Here is a 21,793-nt window from a genome sequence, read left to right as displayed (position 1 = left end):
ATTGATCAAGCCAACAGGCAGCTAGACAGCCTCATCTACCCATTATCTTTGATCTTCTGCTCCTCGCAGACTTCCTCTCACCATCTGTCTGCGCTCACCTGCTTTAAGACGGGCAACTTCGCTTGAGTCACAGCCTGAAGTGTCTCTCAGCTCGGGACTTGGGACCTTATTGCTTCCTTCCCCAAACAATAGAAACCACAAAAGAAGAAGCAGCCGAACTTTAAAGGCTGACACCTTAATTCTGCAAAGGTCTGTTTGACTTGCTTGGGTCTCATCTAACTGTCATGATCCCTAATTAGTAAGCAACTGCATGAGCTCGATGCAAAGCTTTGCTTTGCATAAGAAGAGGACCCAACAGAGTTGTGGCTTCCTGCTGTTTACGTGATTTGTGGTCGATGAATGTAGTAGCTGTGGGTCTCTTGTGTATAAATACTTGCTTTTTCAACATCATTTCAACAGCCTGGCACAGTTCTGTTCTTTCTAATGGCACAAGGGCGAGTCCGTGAGAAACTTCTGCTTTGACTATAGGGGAAATTACAATATGATGTGTGCTTACGCGAGTGGAATTTTTCACTTTAGTGTGGCATCACGCCTTCAGTGACTGCCCAAGATGTTATGGGCGTGGATGGGCACGCTTCGTGGAAACTGGCAAGTGCGAAGTTTCAAAACAACACTGCGTGCGGTTTGATGTACTCTCGTAACCCCGAAGAGCAACAGACGTAGGAAGTCACCTTGAGAGACAAATCCAAACCCATCTTTGACTAAACCACAATACCCTTCTTATTTAGAGCCAACACAGCTTTTCTAAATGGAGCGTAGACCATCCCAGCCATAGAAAACCATCCACCAGACAGACGATGTAGTCCCTGCTCATACTGAACACTGTGCTGAGTCTTTAGACAGCAGATGATCGTTTAAAAAGATGGATGTGTGGGGGTAAAGTACAGATGGTCTTCCCTAACAAGCATCCTTGGGCTCTTATATCCATTTATCTTTTATGGCTGATTTAGGATGGCCTCTCACCTCCATCTGCATGTACACACATGAAAAATGGAAAATATATGTACATGTTTTCATATTACATTTCTCAGCTAGGGGTTTTAACACAGTTTTCACTATTCAGATGTTGACTTGGCACATCAACACAGAGTCTAACATCTTAAAAATACCCATGGCCCAACAATTTGTTGTCCTATAGAAATAGCCTTAAAATTTATGTTCAAAGGCAGTCAATCGCTTATTCATGCAGTGCTTTGATGGCTGTAGAGACAATGCTTTAAAAGGGATAAATATAAAGACGCAACTTCTCTCAGTTGTACCGCACTGACTCTCAGCATGTTAAACCACAGCACACGGAAATCTCAGAGAAATCTTATTTCCCCTTTAAAGCATTGCCACTAAAAATACCAAATGAAAAAAAAACTCTACATCAACTAGTCGGTTGGTGACTTGCAGACCATTGTACAACAGGATGTTTTTCATGACAAGAACTACAAGAGTATCTATGACATGAAACCACTGATAAAATCAGTCTGTAAGTACAATAATGTGCAGATTTCTAAAGTATCAAAATGCACTGAGATGACTTTAAACACTATCAATTCTACCACAATCGATTCTGAGAAGCATCACCTCATCAACAGTGCTGCAAGCCCTCAACCTGATTCTCATTTTAGATAAAACCAATGACTGAATGACGGGGAGTTCCTACGGGCCAACTGCGGGCGAACATAGTGGGGGTTTGAGCTATATTTCGCCTCACATTTTCACATAACAGTGAGCACTAGTAACGACGGAGCCAAGCCGTCAGTCAACAACACACTGGTAACAGAACTTCTCCCCTCACACTGAGCTCACACATGGTTTCAGACTGACAAAGATCCTGCCAACGCCTCGCCCCCAGAGAGAAACTGCCAACCAGGCACTGGAGCTCTCAGTAAACATCCACTAAATCATCAGACAAAGGGGAGGTGATGGCCAAACTATGACAGCCATTGAGCCTCACCCAGAGTTTTCAATCCCATGATGCCTGGCCTTGTTTGTGTCTCTCAGAGACCCATGAAAGTGAAGAGGAAAGATTAGCTAATTAGCAATGCTTCCTGAATAGATCTGGGACAAATTTGGACTGTTCAATGAGCCTTTCGGCTTGCCCATCGGGACCCGTCTGAAATCTACAACAAGGTGCTAAGAACTCACCCGTGAACCATGTGCATCAATTGCACCGTCTGATCATTTCACAGTCAGCCTAAAATTTGCCCATCCCTCAAACAGTGCAAAACAGTCATTGTTGCTGTTCTATGAGAGGCGGATCTCTCTTATTTACGGTTCCTTGACCCTGCCGGGATATTATAAACTGCCCAAACAGAAGCAAATGGATTCCAGCGGCAGACTGTGGAATCTCAGTGGCCGCGTCTGGCCTTTTCTCTTGGGTTTGCCTACGACTCCCTCTTAGACAGGCTTCAACGGCCATCCATACACAGCATCTGCACCACCTTTAAATCATCAAAATGCACTAAAACACCTTATGCATAATTCACAGAGCTTACCATTTAGGGATGCACTGGCTATGTAATTGCAGATTCTCATTTTTCCTATTTTTACACACTTGCAATGAAGTGCAAGATTGAATAACACAAGTTAAGAAGTAAAAATATTATTCACAGCTTGTTTAACAGAGTTGATTGATGGACTGGGATGCAATCAGTGTGAATCCCTCACGGCCAACCACTTTTTCCTATTTCCTCCAATGCTGAGAGACACACACTCTCTCTCTCACAAGCATCGAATCAATCAAGTATCGTTTTTTATTCTCTAGCCTTGTCGGGCACTCTAATCTTTTAATTGAATCTTTTTGTAATTATAACGAAATAATTGAGGACTTCCATTAAAACAAAAAATGAGATCGGGCTGCGTGTGACAGCGGACACAGGAAGCCCTCATTTCCCTGTCTTTCACGCAGAGCTCTGTTTCAGAGAGCTTATCAGACTCTGATGTGGACAGCACACTTTGCAGAAAACAATGGCGTGTGTGTATGAGCCTGAATGATCAGGGCAGGAAGACGATCCCGGATTCTCGTCCTCATTTCAATGCAGCAAAAACCCACCAAAAATGTAGTAAATTAAACTAGACACAACAGTCTAAAAAAACTGTGAAATTGTAGTCACACAACATGAGCAATCTCTTAGCAAATAAAAAAAGAGGAAATTAAGAGCATTTCAGAGAAACGTGATGATATCTTTCTTATGTATAGATGACTAAATCACCTGCGTGCTTCCTTTTTTGAAAACATATGGCTCAATAGAGCCAAGTATGGCTCAATAAAAAAGCCCTTTCAGCTCTCTTTCCTTTCAGGGATGGAACAAGGGCAGCTCACACAGTCACGAGAGCTGACATTGGCCCGTGCAAAGCCTCTCCATAACCTCTGACATTGAATTTAAAAAAACTGCAAAGGTCTTGAACTGCTGCACATAAAAACAGGAAAGACTGGCCACACTGACTGTGGGCTGCGATTCTCGTGCTCTTCACCTCTAACAGGCAGCAGGGGGGTTTGTGAATGGTGCAGGGCAATGCAAGTGAGGACCCTTCATTGTCAGCGTGGTTTACTGTGTGGTTTAAGTTTCCTGGAAGCCTCTACAAACCAAGAAGTTGGTACATTTCAATTGCTCTTTGGTGAAAATACAAACAAAACATCTGAATGCAATCCACAAATGTATATTATTCAGCACATCAAAAACACACAAAGTTGCACTGGTTCCATGTTCACCATTCTAATGTTCAATACAGTAATATTATTGCAATGTAAAACTGTTTTCTATTTTAAAATATGTGACCCTGAACCACAAAACATTTTTTTATCTGAATAAATAATATTTCCATTAATGTATGTTTTGTTAGGATAGGACAATATTTGGCCGAGATCTGGAATCTGAGGGTGCAAAAAAATGAGGAAAATCACCTTTAAAGTTGTCCAAATGAAGTTCTTAGCAATGCATATTACTAATCAAAAATTAAGTTTTCATACATTTATGGTGATATCTTCATGGAACACGATCTTTACTTAATATCCTAATGATTTTTGGCATAAAAGAAAAATCAATCATTTTGACCCATACAGTGTATTTTTGAATATTGCTATAAATATACCTGTGCTACTTAAGAATAGTTTTGTAGTCCAAGGTCACATGTTTTAAAATGTAATTTAATGTAATTTCCAACAGCCATTACTCCAGTCTTTAGTGTCATGAGTCTTTAAAGATCATTTGGTGCTCAAGAAATATTTATTTGTTGAAAGTTTTTTGAAAAGCTTTTCTTTTTTATGGAAACTGATGGATTTTTTTTCAAGATTCTTGCTGAATCAAAAGCAGTCATCTTAAATACTATTTTTATTAGTCTTTAATGTCACTTTTGCTCAATTTAAGGCATCCTTGCTAAACTTTTGAACATTAGTGTAGTCACAAAGACACATGACCAGCACAATCCAGAATATTTATAGAGTTTATGAGTACATCAGGCAGAAACAGCCTAGAAAAGGCACTGGTGGGCTACAATTCAACAAACTGTAAAAACAAAATGTACCAGATGGAGAAAAGGTATTTTTATGAGAAAGAAACTTCCTTAGAGAGATAACAAAATAAGAAGTGCTAAAATCTCTAAGATACGTTTGGCCATGGTGATCATGTTGCCAATGCAGGTTAGAGTCTTGGCCTGCAATGTGTCCCCACCCCCTCTCTGCTGCTCTCTAATCAAATAAAGACACAAAAAGCTGAAACTTTAAGAGACAGTCAGACAAATTTAACTCTTAGAGAAGTTTACCCACAATGCATTGCAGCTGGCCCGCCTCTAATAAAATACTGGACTAAAGACTGATTAATCTTGTTTAAGAGCAACAACTGTGGTTGGATAGGCCAGTCTTGTTTACAGAGGTTGCTGGGCATGGTGGCTTGTAACAGTACACCGCTCCCGTTCTTCCCCGAGGGCAGCGGGATCTGTCCCGATTGCCTCTCGGTCTCCGCTATTTCCTGGAACCAGGAAGGAACAGAATTCGAGAAGCAGCAGCAGCAGCAATGCAATCGGAGGACTCGTTTTCCAACGTGGGCCCTGATCGTGTGCTTGTGTAGCGTTGGTGAGACATGACTGATTAAATAAACAGATTTCATCTTGTTATCATCAGGGCCCTGGCCAAGGAGAAGAGGCATTATGGACCTCCCTCCCTCCCCTCCCCTCCGGGTCGAGCTCAGACAGGGCATCTGTCTTCATTAAAGAGAACCCAGTGTGGCTGACAGCCACTGAAACGTTGGTGTCTTTCACGATTAATGAAGACAGATGAGTCGCCCTCAGAGGCCGAGAAGGAGGAACAAAAAGCAGAAGCTTCAACAAATACAAATGGAAAACAGCAAGAGCGCTGTGCATTTTGGGAAAAAGAAGAATTTTTTTCCTCAGACTGATCCCTTCTGAAAACGGATCCGAGTTTTGTCTATGCTGAAGCATGATTGTTTTTTAAGCCAAAGGCTGTCTAAGGTCTGGAACGGAGGAAGGAAAAATAAAATGGTTGAAACAGAGACAGAGAGTGAAAAAAGGGAGAAAACCGAAGAGCCCTCCAGGTCTTTAGTAAACTTTCCATCCAATTCTTTACTATTTATTGAATGCCGTTTGCAATTCGGTTTCCTGTTACAGTCGAATCACCCAATCCGTTTCCAATTCCCAATCTGAGAGTTTCATCAGTGACACATATTTGACTAATGCCCCTTTGGTTTTTTCACTTTTACGCTTGTTTGATGCTGTTGTGTGGGCTGAGCCGTGGTCAGGCATGCTGGGATACCAGAGCTGTCAGGCACAATTGTGAAGTGAAGAAGACAAATGCAATCTGCATGACTGAAATTATAGCACAGTGTCAGGTTCCCCCCCACCCACTTCTCTCTCTCTCTCTCTTTTTCTCAAACACTCTCTCTTTCATCTCTCCCTCTCGCATTACTTCCTTTCTGTTTAACTTTTCATCAATCGACAAGGTCAAAAAATCAGGTTACCCACACCGTTGGTAAAACCAGACTCAACCCGATCGACTCAAACAGCATCTCGAAAGCAGCCAAACACAGCTTGACGGATTGGGCTCATTTGGCACCAAGCGTCCAGTGGTCAACATGAGAAGGGAGGCCCTTTAAAAGAATAAGAAAAGCCACTTACAGCGTACGCTGGCTGTCCCAGTCCAAGCAAAAGGGTCCAGTCCTGCATAGAAGGGGCTCGCCTTCCGCAGCATGCACGCACCCCGGTTGGTGACATCGTAGAGTTGGCGGGGACCCATGCCCAGAGCCTCCATACAGTCGAACATGCTGCGTCCCCGTCGCCCACCCGCCTCCGAACGCCTCACGTCACCAAAAAAAACAATAACAACACCCGCAGCTACGACAGCGCTAAATCCCCTGCTGGAATTCCTCTAGTCAGGATATACGTGCTGCCTGATCCTGCTGCTTTTGCTCTTGTAAGCGTTTCCTCTCTCTCTGTCTGTCACGCTGCTTGTTTCTCTTTCCCTCTCCGGCTGATCTGCGGTGCTGGTTGCTCGGGGTGAGCTGCTCCTAGCGTGTTGTAACAGACCTAAATAACAGCCCCACATAGCACTCGCGGCTCTCAGACACACTGGAGCGAACCAACTGCCTCAGTCCTGCGCACACAGAGGGGGGTGGAGAGAGAGAGAGAGAGAGAGAGAGAGAGAGAGAGAGAGGCTGATCGAGAATGGGGGGTGAGAGAGGGAGAGAGAGGGTTGAGCGAGGGCCACAGGGAGGGGCCACAGTGTGTGTTTGTGTGTTTGCATTGCCAGCTCTGATCTGGTTAGAGGACAAACTTTTATTTGATTCTCTCTGGCCTCTTTTTGTCTTCTTTGTGATTCATATTTCAGCACGCACTGCGCACAAACAAGCTCTCTCGCTTTGCGCACCTCCCCCTTTTTCCCTTGCAGTACATATGAGAACCCCCCCCCCACCCCCCCGAACCCGTCCCTCAGCCCCGTCTCTAATCATAACCACATTAAAGTCCAGAGCGAGTGAGCAAGAGAGAGTGAGAGAGAGAGAGAGAGAGAGAGAGCATTGTGCAAGCAGCAGATGCCAGGGCAAAATTCTCGCCTTTGTCTCCACAAAAACAGAGTAAATGACTGATGGCCGCTGCTGTCTCTAGCTCATTAAGTATGTGGCGAATATTCAAAGCCCCCTCTGGCCCTCATAGAAGCTTTTAAAAGAGGAACTTTATTCAATTGCGTGGGGAGAATCCATGCGCTAGAGGACGCCAGGCAGGAGACCAACAGGAAGATGAACTTGGGAAGGAATGTCAGGGCTTGTCTTCGGCACTTGCGACCAAGACGTGATGAATTTGAGTTCTTTCTCATGGACTACAGTCATTTGACGTGCGTGAAAATGAGGCTGTGAGGGGTTGAAGCGCACGGTCGGTTAAGTGTAAGACTAATGTGTACACTGAAGAGACTTGCTTAGATGACAAAACTACAAAAAATGGCACTTTGTAATAGATTCCCAGAGGATAAACAACTGGGAAACATAGGTTGTGGAAATTAGACATGACCAGGCCCAGAATATCTTATCTAGCTGACAGCATTATCAAATAAGTCAAATATTTATTAAACAAGCATGCAATCTGATTCTAATTGGTCATTCTAATGAGCTCTCTACAGACTTCCACAGATTCTAAATGTGTGCCTGGATATGACCTAGGACCTTGAATGGACTGTACATCTATCTCTCACAGCCTCATTATCATTTGCGTGTAATGAAATATGATGTCTACCCTGACAACAGTCAACCGGTTTAGCAGTATAATTTATAATTACCAGATGACTGTATGACTTTTTGCCAATCAACCCTAGTTGATTTATGTCCCTGCCCTAAATACACTACAAAATAAAGTAAATAGATAAATAAATAAACAAAAATAATCATAATATTAAATTATATTTTATATATACAGTTAAAGTCAAACGTTTACACACACCTTGCAGAATTTGCAAAATGTTAATTATTTTACCAAAATAAGAGGGATCATACAAAATGCATGGTATTTTTTTTTATTTAGCACTGACCTGAATAAGATTGTTTAAAGTTTAAAGTTGTTTAGTGATAGTTGTTCATGAGTCCCTTGTTTGTCCTGAACAATAAAACTGCCCACTGTTCTTCAGAAAAATCCTTTAGTTCCCACAATTGTTTGGTTTTTCAGCATTTTTGTGTAATTGAACCCTTTCCAACAACGACTATATGATTTTGAGATCCATCTTTTCACACTTAGGACAAATGAGGGACTCATACGCAACTAGTACAGAAGGTTCAAACGCTCACTGATGCTTCAAAAGGTAACACGATGTATTAATAGCCAGGGGAGTAATCTTTTGAAAAGAATGAAGATGTGTACATTTTTCTTATTTCGCCTAAATATCATATTTTTTTCATTTAGTACTGCCCTTCAGAAGCTACAGAAGATAGGTATTGTTATCAGAAGACAAAATCGGTTAAATTTTCCCCGATCTTCAAATTCAAAAAGTGTTCACCCCCAGCTCCTAATGCATCGTTTGTACTCACATGTTATTGTTGTCCGCATCTACACGGACTATTGAGGGCTTCCACACTATTTTGACTAATGACCTTTTTTGCATGACCTTTCAAGCTATTCAAAATCATCTCATAGAGATTGGGATAGATTTCCTTTTGTATGTCAAATACCAAGATTATGCATCAATAAGACTGACCGATTATACATACTGAAGCCATTTGTACGATAATAAGAAAAACTAATGTTATGCGGTGATTTGTGGCAGTATCCAGCTAAAAAGATACTTCAGAGCAGAGCACAACAATAACTTTCCCAGGTCTGGAAATGAAAATTCTTCACATTTTTTTTCAGGTTTTCATGACCATGACCATTGGTCCACCAATCGAATCAACAAGTTCTTTCCAGTAACCCTCACAACCCTAGTTGCCATAATTTACTCCCCCTACCCCTAATAAAACACAAATACCTCCGGCACACACAATCAGTACTACATGACCTGAAAAAATACCCTAATGAAATAAATAGCTCTGCCAGTGTCAGTGCCAATGGCTTTCAATAAGTGAACAGCTGGGGAGTGGACGGAGCCATACCAGGGTTCAAGTCAAGCAAACAGCTGAACACAATGCCAGGAGCAACAGAGGTGCCTGCGTCTCAGCCTTGCCTCATCCATCTTCACCCCCCCTCCCCACCCCCGTCGGGCCGCTAGTAGTGGTACGGCCCAGCCGCCTAAGAAAAGACACCATTTCCTGTCAATCTGCGCTGCTGGTCGGGCTCTCCATAAACACATACTGCCCTTCCTTCCAAATACACTCACAATCTCCCGCTCTGTGGAGTTCTGCGGCGTTCTGCTTTTCATTTTCCCAAACCCCCTTTGCTTTTTCACACTTCCAAAGAAACAAAGAGTTCTTCTCCAAGCACGTCGGGGCATGCGCTGAGAATGGTATTCATTAGGCTGTTTATTGATCTTGTGGCTCTTGACTTTGTTATGGTTCTCATTTATTTTCTTTAGGCGACCCTCATAGACAGAGACAGGAAGAAAGAGTGAGAGAGAGAGCAGGAGAGAGAGAAGGAGAGTATGAGTGGGGGAGAAAGAGAGAGAGAGAGAGAGAGTAGAGCACTTTAATGGCCCTTTTGTTTGAGAAGACAGTAAAGTACATCAATTGTAACAGTGAGGTTCTTCATGTAATTGTTGTGTCATAAAGGCCAAGGGCGACAAAAGAACAAACAAAAGAACAGATCAAAAAGTACAATGGTGGAAGGACGAAGCTGTGAATTCTAATAAAAGTTTTTTTAAGACAGAGCAAAACTTTGAGTAAAATATCTAAAAATGCTTAAAAAGAATCAGTTTTTTAAATCCATAACTGCACAAGGTATTAAGACTTTAGATGTTTTTTGCTTTGTTTTTTTTTACACCATTAACATTATCTTAAGCATAAATTTAACAACATTTCTTTTGAACTTTACTGTTCAAAAGTTTGTGGTCAGTAAGATTTATGTTTATGTTTTTGAAAGAAGTCTCTTATGCTCACCAAGACTGCATTTATATTATTACAATTTTAAAAAAAGCTATCTAAAAACTATTTTAATAGATTTTAAAATGTATTCCTGTGATCACAGCTGATTTTCAGCATCATTACTCCAGGGTTTAGTGTCACATGATCCTTTAGAAATCATTCTAATATGCTAATCTGATGCTTAAGAAACATTTTCTATTATCAGTGTTGAAAACAGTTTTGCTGCTTAATAGTTTTGTGAAAACTGTGATACTTTTTTCAGGACTCTGATTATTAGGAAGTTCAAAAGAACAGCATTTATTTGAAATCTATTTGAAATGTCTTTACTGACATTTTGATCAGTGTTTTCAGAGATTATATGTTAAGCAATTTTTTAAATATTCATAATTTTTTAAATATTAAGTTTTTTTTTTTTAAACCCCAAACATTTTTTGTCACATTATAATTGTCTTTACTGCCAGTTTTGATCAATGTTTTTAGAGATTATATATTAATTTTTTTAATATTCATAATTTCTAAACATTAATTTGTGTCCTTGCTGAAGTTTTTTTTTTTTTTTCAAAAAATGCATATGAAATGCATTAGAAGTTTTTTGCTTTGTTTTTTTTTTTACACCATTAACATTACCTTAAGCATAAATCTATCAACATTTCTTTAGGTTTATACTTTAAAACATTTCTTTTCTAAAAAATACTTCACTGTTCAAAAGTTTGTGGCCAGTAAGATTATGCTCACCAAGACTGCTTTTATATTATTAAAAAAACTGCTTTAAATCTATTTTAATAGATTTTAAAATGTATTCCTATGATCAAAGCTGAATTTTCAGCATCATTACTTTAAGTGTATGCATTCAATATCAATATTTATTAAGTAAAAAATATATATATATATTGTCTAAAACTACCAAAATATACTGTTTTATTTAATGTTTTCTCTATTTTGCATAATTAAGATCAATAATAAAATAATATTTAAAAAAATAATTAACATATAATCTCTAAAAATATATTTGATTATTAATACAGTGTTGCTTTTTAAGTGACCTAATCTTGTTTTAAGAATGTTTACATATTTCGTACTTCAAAAAAACTAAATATTGATTTTGTTTGAGTAAGCTATACTAATTTCAAATCTGTTAAAACATACAGTATTTGACCATTTATAAGCAGATGTATATAAAATGATTCTTATGAACTACACTTTCTGTCATCCTTGTTCACAACTTTTTCCACAGCTACACTTCTTACTCTTGAAATCCGATATTGCGGTACTGCTAATATGGTTGGCTCCTGTGTGATAAATTGATTGTTTTTTTCCTCCATGGATAAAAGTGCCTGCATAATGTCATTCAGAGACAGAAACTGCTTGAACTCTGCAATTTCTCCTCTCCCGCAGAAAATCTTTTGTTAGAAACTGTTTCGTGTAGTCTGAGGGTGGAAAAAAAAAGTTGACTTGGACATTTAATCCAACTTCATAGTGCTGACCCAAGTTCCTCCCCCTCCCTCCCTTCCCCAGCCAAGGAGGTTGAACTCCAGAAGAAATCCCCACTGGGCCACTAACTTTCCCCCAACTTATCCTGCTCTCCCTCCCTCTCTTTCTCTCTCTCTGGAGCTCAAGCTATTCTCCATCACTCTCCACCACCTCTGCTTCACTCCCTCGTTTTCCCTGCTTTTCCTTCTGTTTTCAAACTTATACTCGTCCAACCCTGCTACAGTTTTTAAACAACCCAGAGGAACATCTTTAAAGGCAGTTTTGTTTTCGCTCTGTCTTAAAGGCCTGGCTCTTCCATACTTCTTTCTCTCTCTCTCTCACGCTCGCTCACTCTCTCACTATTCCCTCCTTCCTGTCATGTGACAAAACTCCGATGACAAACAGACCTAGAACTGCTGGAAATCCATCTCACTTAGCTGGCTCCCTGTCATCTCTGCTTTCCAGGCCAGACGAGCCGCACCAGATGAGCCGATGTCAGGCGTCCAGTCACCGAGCCGAGCCTCAGAATCAGGTTTAACTGCCGCATGACTCACTGATGTGGACCTCAGATAGCAGACACAATGCATTAAAGATATTAGCCAGGACTGGTTTGCCTGCGTGTAGCCTCAAAGGAATGAAAAATCACAAAGAAGATCTCTTTAATATCTCAACTGTTTCTCCTAGACAGCGATGAGATTAAATAGATGGCAAATGAAGACTGTTTCTTCCAAGCCGCCTGCTTCTCAGATTTTTATCCAGAGGAAAAAGCCTTTCAAAACTTTTGTTTGTTTGTATTTCTAAAGTAGGACATCTGGAATAGGGACAGCTCATATAAAAATAAAAACTCTGTCATCATTTAATCACCCTGATGTCATTCCAAAACGGTATGACTTTAATCTCACGGAAATAAAAGAAAATATTTTGAAATTTTTTTTTTTTTTTTTTTTTTGAATGCCAGTGACACTGAAGTCAAGCCAAGGTATATTTATTTATATAACTCTTTATACAATACAGATTGTTTCAAAGCAGCTTCCCAGTAATGAACAAGAAATAACAGTATCTTGCAAATTAATTAAAGGGGCAGTTCACCTAATAATGAAAAAACTGTCATTAATTACTCATCCTCATGTCGTTCCAAACCTGTGAGACTTTCGTTCATCTTCAGAACACAAATGAATGTTTTTTATATTTTTGAGGAAATCTGAGAGCTTTCTAACCCATGTCTTTGACACACATTCACAACAGTATCACAACAATGTCTCTTAAAAAACTCTTAAAAATAAAGGTGCTTTAAAAGGTTCTTTGAGCGATGCCATGGGCGTACTTATCCAGAGTACGCAAAAGGGCTGGCAAAATCATTTTGGACCCCTCACATCCAGCACACTCACTTTTTGAACTGTTACCATCTGGTCGGCGCTACAGAGCACTGAGCATCAAAACAACCAGACACAGAAACAGTTTCTTTCCTCAGGCAATCCATCTCATGAACACTTGATCATGGAACATACAACACTATTATACACTCTTTACTCATTACTCAGTTATTTTATTTAATGCACATACTTACTTACATTCAAATATTGCACCTAATATACCTGTACATAGTAAATTGAATATTTTTGTATATTGTGTCTGCTATTTTTGCACATTGTCTGTCTTGTATACTTGTATATTGTTCTTTTTATAATCTGTGTTGTCATGTCACTGTCATTCTGTAGCACTGTGGAGCTTCTGTCACTAAAACAAATTCATAGTATGTGTAAACATACCTGGCAATAAAGCTCATTCTGATTCTGATCCAGAACCATTTTTGGTTCCACAAAGAACCATTCAGTCAAAGATTCTTTAAAGAACCATCTTTTTTTTTTTTTACCTTTTTATAATCTGAAGAACCTTCTTTCACCACAAAGAACCTTTTGTGAAACAGAAAGGTTCTTCAGATGTTTAAGGTTCTTTATGGAACCATTTAAACAAAAAAGGTTCTTCTATGGCATGGTGAATGTATGGCACCTTTATTTTTAAGAGTGCAGGGTCAGAGAGCTCTTGGATTTCATGAAAAATATCTTCATTTGTGTTCCGAAGATATAATAAATAAATAAAATAAATAAATGAAATAAAAATAGTTCCAAATTCATAGTTAAGCTACAAACTTTGTCAAAATTAAGCAATATATAATAAGAAGAAGAACAAATCATAATCAAACACAATAACAATAGCTTATAATTTGATTACAAAAATAAAATAAAGTTAACTAAAATTTGTCATTTTGTAAAATTTGTGAAACAATAAACAATAAATAAATAAAATAAAAATAGTTTCAAATTTTGTATGAGTAAAGGTTAAGCTCCAAAATTAGTTAGAAATAAACAGTAAATAATTAAAAAAATAATCAAACACAATAACAATAAATTTAATAAAATAAATAATACTTTAAAATGTAATAAAAATAAATAAAAAAATGTAGTTCCAAATTCTGTAAGAGCCATGGTTAAACTCCAAAATTTGTCAAAACTAAACAATAACAGCAACAACTATTATTATTATTAAATAAAAAGGTAAATAAATAAAAGTCAAAAGTAAATTAATTAATTAAAATAAATACTAGTTTTAAATTTTGTAAAACAAAATCAAATAAATATCAAAAAACAAAAACAATTACATTGATCCAAATTTATATATATAAAAAAATTAAGTTTAATATTTAATAGTTTTAAAGTTATTTTTGTGCGCAAAGAAAAAAAAAAGAAGGGTTTTCATTAGAAATATCTTAAGTTGTGTGCCAAAGATGAACGAAGGTTCAGGTTTGGAATGACATGAGAATGAGAAATTAATGACAGAATTTTCATTTTTTGGTGAACTATCCCTTTAAATAACAAAATGAATACAATTTCTGCTTTAAATAAACTCAGTGTCATTTTTCAGCCTAATTTTGTATGTTTCTGAGCATTTTTTGCAAACAAAAATACTATTTCACATTTGATTTACTGTTACTTGGCCTTTTTTGTAATGATTTGTGAAATTAACTAGCAGTTTCTAAGTAAAAATTGTTTCACCACTTAATTTTTATCTTTGTAGTACTATAAACCAGCAAATACTCAATTTAGTTTTATTCTTGCAGTCTAATTAATCATACTACTGAATGTTAAATGCCTTTAAAACCAATATTCAAATTTAAAGTATCTGGTCTTTGTGTTTGGAACAAATTTGGAACAATGTGAAGGAGAGTAAATGATGACAAAATATTCATTTTTGACTGAACTTCCCTTTAAATTAAACTCCATTATGTCTCCTGAGCTATGAAAGAGCAACCTCTGAGCAAGAAAATTCCCCCTGGGGCCTGAAATGTTTATAGGAAGGATTGATTGAGCGTGCATTCCCTATTCTGCTAGTTTTTAGATCTGTGCAGCATGTTATACAGCTCAGGAAGTTTGTGGAGAGTGTAAGCAACAGACGGTCATGTGTTTCTGTGTGCATGAATGTGTCCAGACAGATTGCCGGTGATGACAGAGACACAGAACACCACTTCATTTCAGCCCCGTCTGCGCGCACACGCCTCAGATTACCACAACTAGTCCTTGTAGCTCCCTCAGGGAACACTCAGATGTTGACACACATACACATACCATTCAAACACTTATTTTGAGTCATGAAACACACCTTTGACACACACTAAACTCTGCACAATGCTTAAACTCAACAGCATAAACTACACAAAAGCATGCATGTTTAAACACATTGACACATTCCAGAATTCCCAGAATATGAGGCTCACATGAGCAACTGTAGCTGCTAACAACAGTTCAGGGGAGCAAATAATAAGGATACTAACATAACTACATTGTCAGTAATGTGTTAATAGCTCAAAATGTATAAAAACAAACAAAATAGTTTCAAATTTTGTATGAGTCACGGTTAAGATTCAAAATTTGTCAAAAATAAACAATAAATAATACAAAAAAATAATCAAACATAACAATAGTTCAAAATTTGATTTGAAAATGAATTAAAATAAATAATAGTTTCAAAATTTGTAAAAAAAATAAAATAAAAAATAAATAGTCAAAAAAAATGTCAAAAATAAACAACAAATAATTAAAAAAAATAGTTCAAAATTTGATTTAAAATTTGATTTGATTTAAAAAATAAAATAATTAAAATAAACAATAGTTTCAAAATTTGTACGAGGCATGGTTAAGCTCCAACATTTGTCAAAAATAAACAATAAAAAATAATAAAAAAATAATAAAGCACAATAACAATAGTTCAAAATCTGATTTAAAAAAAATAATTTATTAAAATAAATAATAGTTTTAGAATTTTTTTAATAAAATTTGTAAAAAAAAAAAAAAAAAAAAAAGAATAAAAACACATGAATAAATAATAATAATAATAAAAAAAGAAAAAAAAAAGAAATATAAAGTCATGGTTAAGCTCCAAAATTTGTCAAACATAAACAATGAATAATAAAAATTATAAATAATCAACCACAATAACAATAGTTCAAAGTTTTACTTAAAAAAATAAATTAATTGAAATAAATAATAGTTACAGAATTGGTCAAATAAAATTTGTCACTTTGTAAACAAAAAATTGTAAATAATAAAAATAGTAAATTATTTATTAATAAATTAATTTTATTATTAATAAATAATAAAAAACGTAAATTAAAATGTGTAATTTTGTATAATTTGTATAAATAAAATACAAATGGTTTACAATTTTGTTCAAATCATGGTTAAGCTTCAAAATGTGTCAAAAATAACCAATAAATAATAAAAATACTAAATAATCAAACACAACAACAATTGTTCAAAATTTGATTTCAAAATAAATGAATTAAATAATAGCTTTTTAAGCTTTTTTTAAATATAAATAAAAGTTAAAAAGTAAATTAATTAATTAAAACAAATACCAGTTTTAAATTTTTTAAAAAAATTTTTTGCATATTTTGCTAAATATTTGTTAAAAAAAGATTATTTTTAAGTTTTAAGTGTCAAATTCTGAAAAATATTTGTAAAAACAAAATAAAGAAATAAATATTTTATTATTAACATTAAAGTCTCTATACAGCATTTGAAATACTTAAAAGTTTTTTACAGTATTTTAATTTTTAAAGTAAAATTTTTAGGTGAAAATTAACTACTTTAAAATGATTCACCGCTTGAGGCTTAAATGTATCTTTAATACTGCATCAGTTCCACAACTCTCATCCCAACGCCATCGCTCGGACATTCATCATGGCGTCCACCTCGAGCAATACCGTACACATGTTTGGCTCTGAGAAGACATGTAATCTTATCCTGACATCTTACTCGTACACACAATACATCTCCCCGAAAGTCTGGAAGTGTCACTTGAAGACTAGACCAGAGGGGGAAACAGAGCTCGAAGACAGGCTGTTCCAGTCCTCACTCGGCCTCCTCGTGTTCTGTGCCGCATAAAAAAGAAACAGTAAAACTTTTCACCAACTTATCAAACTTGGCCATCTCTCAAACAAGCCCTTGCTCTATCTGTGTGCCTGTTTCTCTCTCCCACCCCCCGCCGTTTCATTCTCTCTCTCGGCATGTCAGTATTCCTGCTTCTTTAGTATTCTCATGACTTTTGACATGAGGTATTCAAAACTGGAAACCACATGTTTTGTAGATCTTTTATGATCTTGACTGGCAAAAAGTTACCCACTCCTCCCTTCAATGTTAAGGCCACGCCCCTTTTGAAAGTCCCCTCCCCACATCCACTAGGAAGCCCCTCCCATTCTCAGTCGCCATGGCAGAATCCTCACACTGCACGTGCCCTGTCCTGCCCGATGCAAACTGTGAAGCTCCGCCCCCCTCTCAATGCTCTTTATCTTCATCTGTCATCATGCTAACATGCCAGTGCACTCTTTACCTTTCAATGCTCGCTCACCTCACCCTGACACACCGTCTCTCACCTCCGCTATAGTCAGTCTGCCTGGAACGGTGGGATCAAGGAAGGAAATCCGCATAGGAGTGGAGGAGTACAGAAGGGGCAGAGGGGAGGAAAGTAATCCACCGGATTTTAGGGATAGAGTCAGTCGAGCTGAGATTCCATTTGTGAACAATTTGCAAAATTCCCAAACTGAGCTCTTAATGACCTGGCAGAGCGAGGCCACTCCTGACTCTGTCTCCCACTCGGACTACGGTTACGCCAACTCTCCGAAAAACAGACAAGTGTGGGAGTCGGTTGTGGCCAAAATATTAACAAAGACTTTATGAATTCCCTTTTACACAAAGGGCCCAGCATTGCATATGTGATTACAGCAATACAGACAGCATGCTAGGAAATAAAAAGCAGAACAGTGCTCTATTAATGACAGCCAGCAAAGCACTGAAGTGCTCTACAGTGTCTGTAATAATGAAATGAAAATTGACTCTGTTTACTTCCTTAATGCATGTTCCAGTCTTATTGTGAACAATGGAACAATGAATCAGTGGAAACAGTCATATATCTGTATACACTTTTTTCAAAAAAAAAAATCAGGAAATACAATTTCAGTTTTTCTACTTCAAAATTTCACATGTGGGTCAAGATGTTAAGATGTCCACATCAAAAGAAATTTACAAAAGTGATTTTATGTCCATAGAAAGCACATTACATATAAGTAAAGTGTCTACTTTTAAGGTTTCAAATAAGATTTTGGGGAATGAAAAACAAAAATGCAATTAAACTGAACAGAAAACTGTTTAATATTTGTTTTAGAAAAACAACTATTTAAAGCAGTATTACACTTATTGTTTTTATACTTAAACCCTTTTTTGTCTTTGACCCATGTATATGCAATTAAATTATAAATGGATGGACAGATAGTAACTGTCGAATTTGAAAAAATAAATAAAATAAAAATAGTTCTTTTTTTTTGCAAATAACAGTTACGCTCCAAAATTTGTAAAAATAAATAAATAAATAAATAAGTAAAATAATAATAAATAAACAATAATCAAAATAATGTAAAAAAAATCTAACACAATAGCAATTCAAAAATTATTTTAAAAATAAATTAATTGAAATAAATAATAGTTTCAAAATTTGTAAAATAAAATGTTGTAATGTTGTCAAATTTGTTCAATTAATAAATAAATAAAATAAAAATAGCCCTAATTTGTCTCAGTTAAGCTCCAAAAGTTCTCAAAACAAAACAACATAATATTATTCCTACAACTACTACTAATAATAATTTATAAATAAAAAGTAAATAAATAAAAGTATAAAAGTAAATAAATTAATTAAAATAAATACTAGTTATAAAATGTGTAAAATAAGAATATTTTTTTTAAAACAATTAAATGGTTCCAAATTAAATAATTATTTTAAAGTTTTAAAATTGTTAAATATATTTTAAATATATATTATAGATGAATAAATAAATAAATATTTATATTATTCATATTAAAGTTTCATTGCAACAACATTATTTACATATATATGAGCAATAAAAAAACTTAATAATGATAGACAGACAGACAGACAAAAAAAAATCTAAATATTGATTAAATAGCCTTTAAGTTGTCCAAATGATTTCTTAGCAATGCATATTACTAAATATCCTAATGATTTTTGGCACAAAAGAAAAATTATAATTTTTACCCATACAATGTATTGTTGGCTATTGCTACAAATACACCCATGCTACTTAAGACTGGTTTTGTGATCCAGGGCCACATATAATAAATTGCACAGACGAAGAGAGAGCAGATGAAACACAATAAATGCAGTCATTGCTTTCGGAGGTGGATGCCTGCTGTTTGGGAAGAGTCGTGTAAGACAGTTCTTGGAGGCAATTAAACAGAAATACTTTGACAACAGACTTTAAGTTAGTCAAGTTATGCTGTCCCAACAGCGCAAAGTCTCATGACCGTTTTCACACAAGTCAAAAACTACCTCAAGCAAGTGAAAAAGCTTTTTGCGAATTAAGGGTTTCTGATGTGATACTTCAAAATGAGCATTTGAGATGCTCTTGTGGGTGGCCTTGACCTTGCTCAAATTTTAGTGTGTCAGTTGTGTTTCAGGAGTAACTGTACACATTCAACTGCAAACTTGTATTCACTTCTGGCTCCATTCTGGTGCAAAACGCCCCCTGTTCATGATCCAATCAGTTCCCACTGGAAAAAATCAAGTCCTGGCCTACATTTTTTCCAGTTCGAGTATTTTGTTTCAATCAGAAAGTATGCCATATTAAGAAAGTATAATGTGTTCTCGAATACTATTCAATGTTGATCCCTGGCCAAGTTCTTCTGTTTCCAGCCAAACAAGACTGCAGATGTCAAATCATCAAACGACAAAAACAATATTCACAATAAGAACATTAAGATTCGTAGATAACTGTTTCATCCAACAGAACGTCTCTAACTCTGGCTGTTTACAGTGGAAGTAAGTGCTGATGGTGATGAGTGACGGAACAGAGAGGAACCTGGCAGGAAAGCAGAGGTGGAGATGAAAGATGGTGGAATCTCTGAGGAAATGGAGAAGTGTTCAGACACACACATTGCTCTCATTTCAATTTGATCCCTCTTACGCACAAACCCATGCCAGCTGCGAAGGAAACCAACACTTTGGCGAGAAAATTTTCTGTAAATAAATAATTAGATACAATGTAGTACTTGTGCCTTGGCCTTTTAATGATACAGACCAGTTATATTACTCTTTTATAAACACATTTGCCTTTCAGTGAACCTTTACTCTATGTGTGATCACTGCACGTTTATGACAAAAATCATAATCGTTGTCAATGCTGATAACCTTGTGCGTCAGTGTGCTGACATACAGCGCCATTGGGCGGTCTGAGTTTGAGTCACATAATTTACTCCAAGATGTTCATTTGTTTCTTTCTTTAGTTGAAAAGCAATTCATGTTTTTGAGGAAAACATTGCAGAGTTTTTCTCCGTATGTGACCTGATCCAGCAAAATGAGTCACAGTGACCCAAATTTCAAAATTGAGATTTTGGTATCATGGGAAGGGGAGACTATAAGCTTTAAAATGAGCTTTTAAAGACATACCTTGAATGGTTTTTAAAGATTTTTCCAATTGAAAACCTGAGAAAATCGTTTTTTTGCCCATTTTTTGTTGATATCTTGAAAAAAACATTGCATTTAAAGGGATAAACTATTAATCTTACAGCTTAATTTGACCAAATACATTTGTATATATATATATATAAATGCTATTAAACCAGGCTGAAGCTCAAATTATTTGAAAGTATTTATTTGAATAAAACATTGCGCGTACACGCACATGTACACACAGTCACAAAGAGAAAGCATGTCTGTCATCAAATGATAGAAAACACGGCTCTCCATGGTTGAGTTTACAACCTTTACAGCAAAAGGCACGTATTTTGGCTAAATCGTCATCTCAATCACTGCTAACTGTTCCCACACACACTGCTTCACAACTAGACATGACCCTATTAACTTCCTCAACATCAGTCACAGGCTGTTCAACGTTTTCATCATCGTCGTGATCCTCTTCCACAGGGGTGACAAATTCATGCTCCGTTTTTGCATCCAAAGGACCTTTGACATCGCTTTCATCGGAGGATAACATGTCTTTAGATCCCCCAAAAAAATCACTGACTAGTCTAGCCTTAGCCACTCTCACTAGCTTGTTTACACAGAGCGCTGCTAGTCTGACAAGAGGATGGCTGGACCAATTGCGTGCCGGTCAGTCGAAACGGTGCTTCCCATTGACAAATGATCAGCGTTTATGTCACTGTTTGTGCTTTTTGATTAGTTTAATACAGAGATAGTGACGTTTCATATATATATTTCACCAGATCGAGTCACATATAGTGGATTTCAATGGGAGCCAACAGGTTGAAGGTCCAAACTGCAATTTCAATACAGCTTTAAAGGGCTATACACAATCCCAGCCAAGGAATAAGGGTTGTATCTAGCGAATTGATTGGTCATTTTGTGAAAAAAATTAAAAATGTATATACTTTTTAACCAAAAATTCTCCTCTTGCACTACCTCTGTGATGCCCGTCTATGACTTCACGCATAACGCAATCACGTTGGAAAAATCCCACATGGTTAGTTGTTTGTCTGTGTACTTCAGTTCAAAAAGTAAAGTGCTTTTGAATTTCTTTGCATATTCGCTTTGTAAACATTGGTGCTTTTTGCTAAATAAGACTTTAATTCCGCGGCTGGGATGGTGTGGAGCCCTCTGAAGCTGCATTGAAACTGCAGTTTGGACCTTCAAACTGTTGGCTCCCATTGAAGTCTACTATATGGAGAAAAATCCTGGAATTTAAT

The 21,793-nt window shown here is 36.7% G+C and overlaps 1 protein-coding gene across 2 annotated transcripts in view; it reads right to left on the bottom strand.

Moving 5' to 3' along the window:
* Positions 1 to 21,793, bottom strand: part of rarga (retinoic acid receptor gamma a) — a 70,572-nt gene that overhangs the window by 19,598 nt on the left and 29,181 nt on the right. Inside the window, exon 1 of one of the 2 annotated variants that reach the window (XM_073822871.1) lies at positions 6,181 to 6,632. The exons of the other annotated variant lie outside the window; for it this stretch is intronic. Within the exon in view, the coding sequence (XP_073678972.1) occupies positions 6,181 to 6,325 (145 nt within the window). The 5' untranslated portion in view covers positions 6,326 to 6,632. Of the gene's footprint in view, positions 1 to 6,180; positions 6,633 to 21,793 lie in introns of those variants that run through there. 2 annotated transcript variants of the gene reach the window in all.

This window comes from Garra rufa, chromosome 18 (assembly GCF_049309525.1).
Source record: "Garra rufa chromosome 18, GarRuf1.0, whole genome shotgun sequence".
NCBI classification, from domain to species: Eukaryota; Metazoa; Chordata; class Actinopteri; order Cypriniformes; family Cyprinidae; genus Garra; species Garra rufa.
The sequence above is the reverse complement of the archived record's forward strand: the minus strand, read 5'-3'. Positions and strand labels throughout refer to the sequence as shown.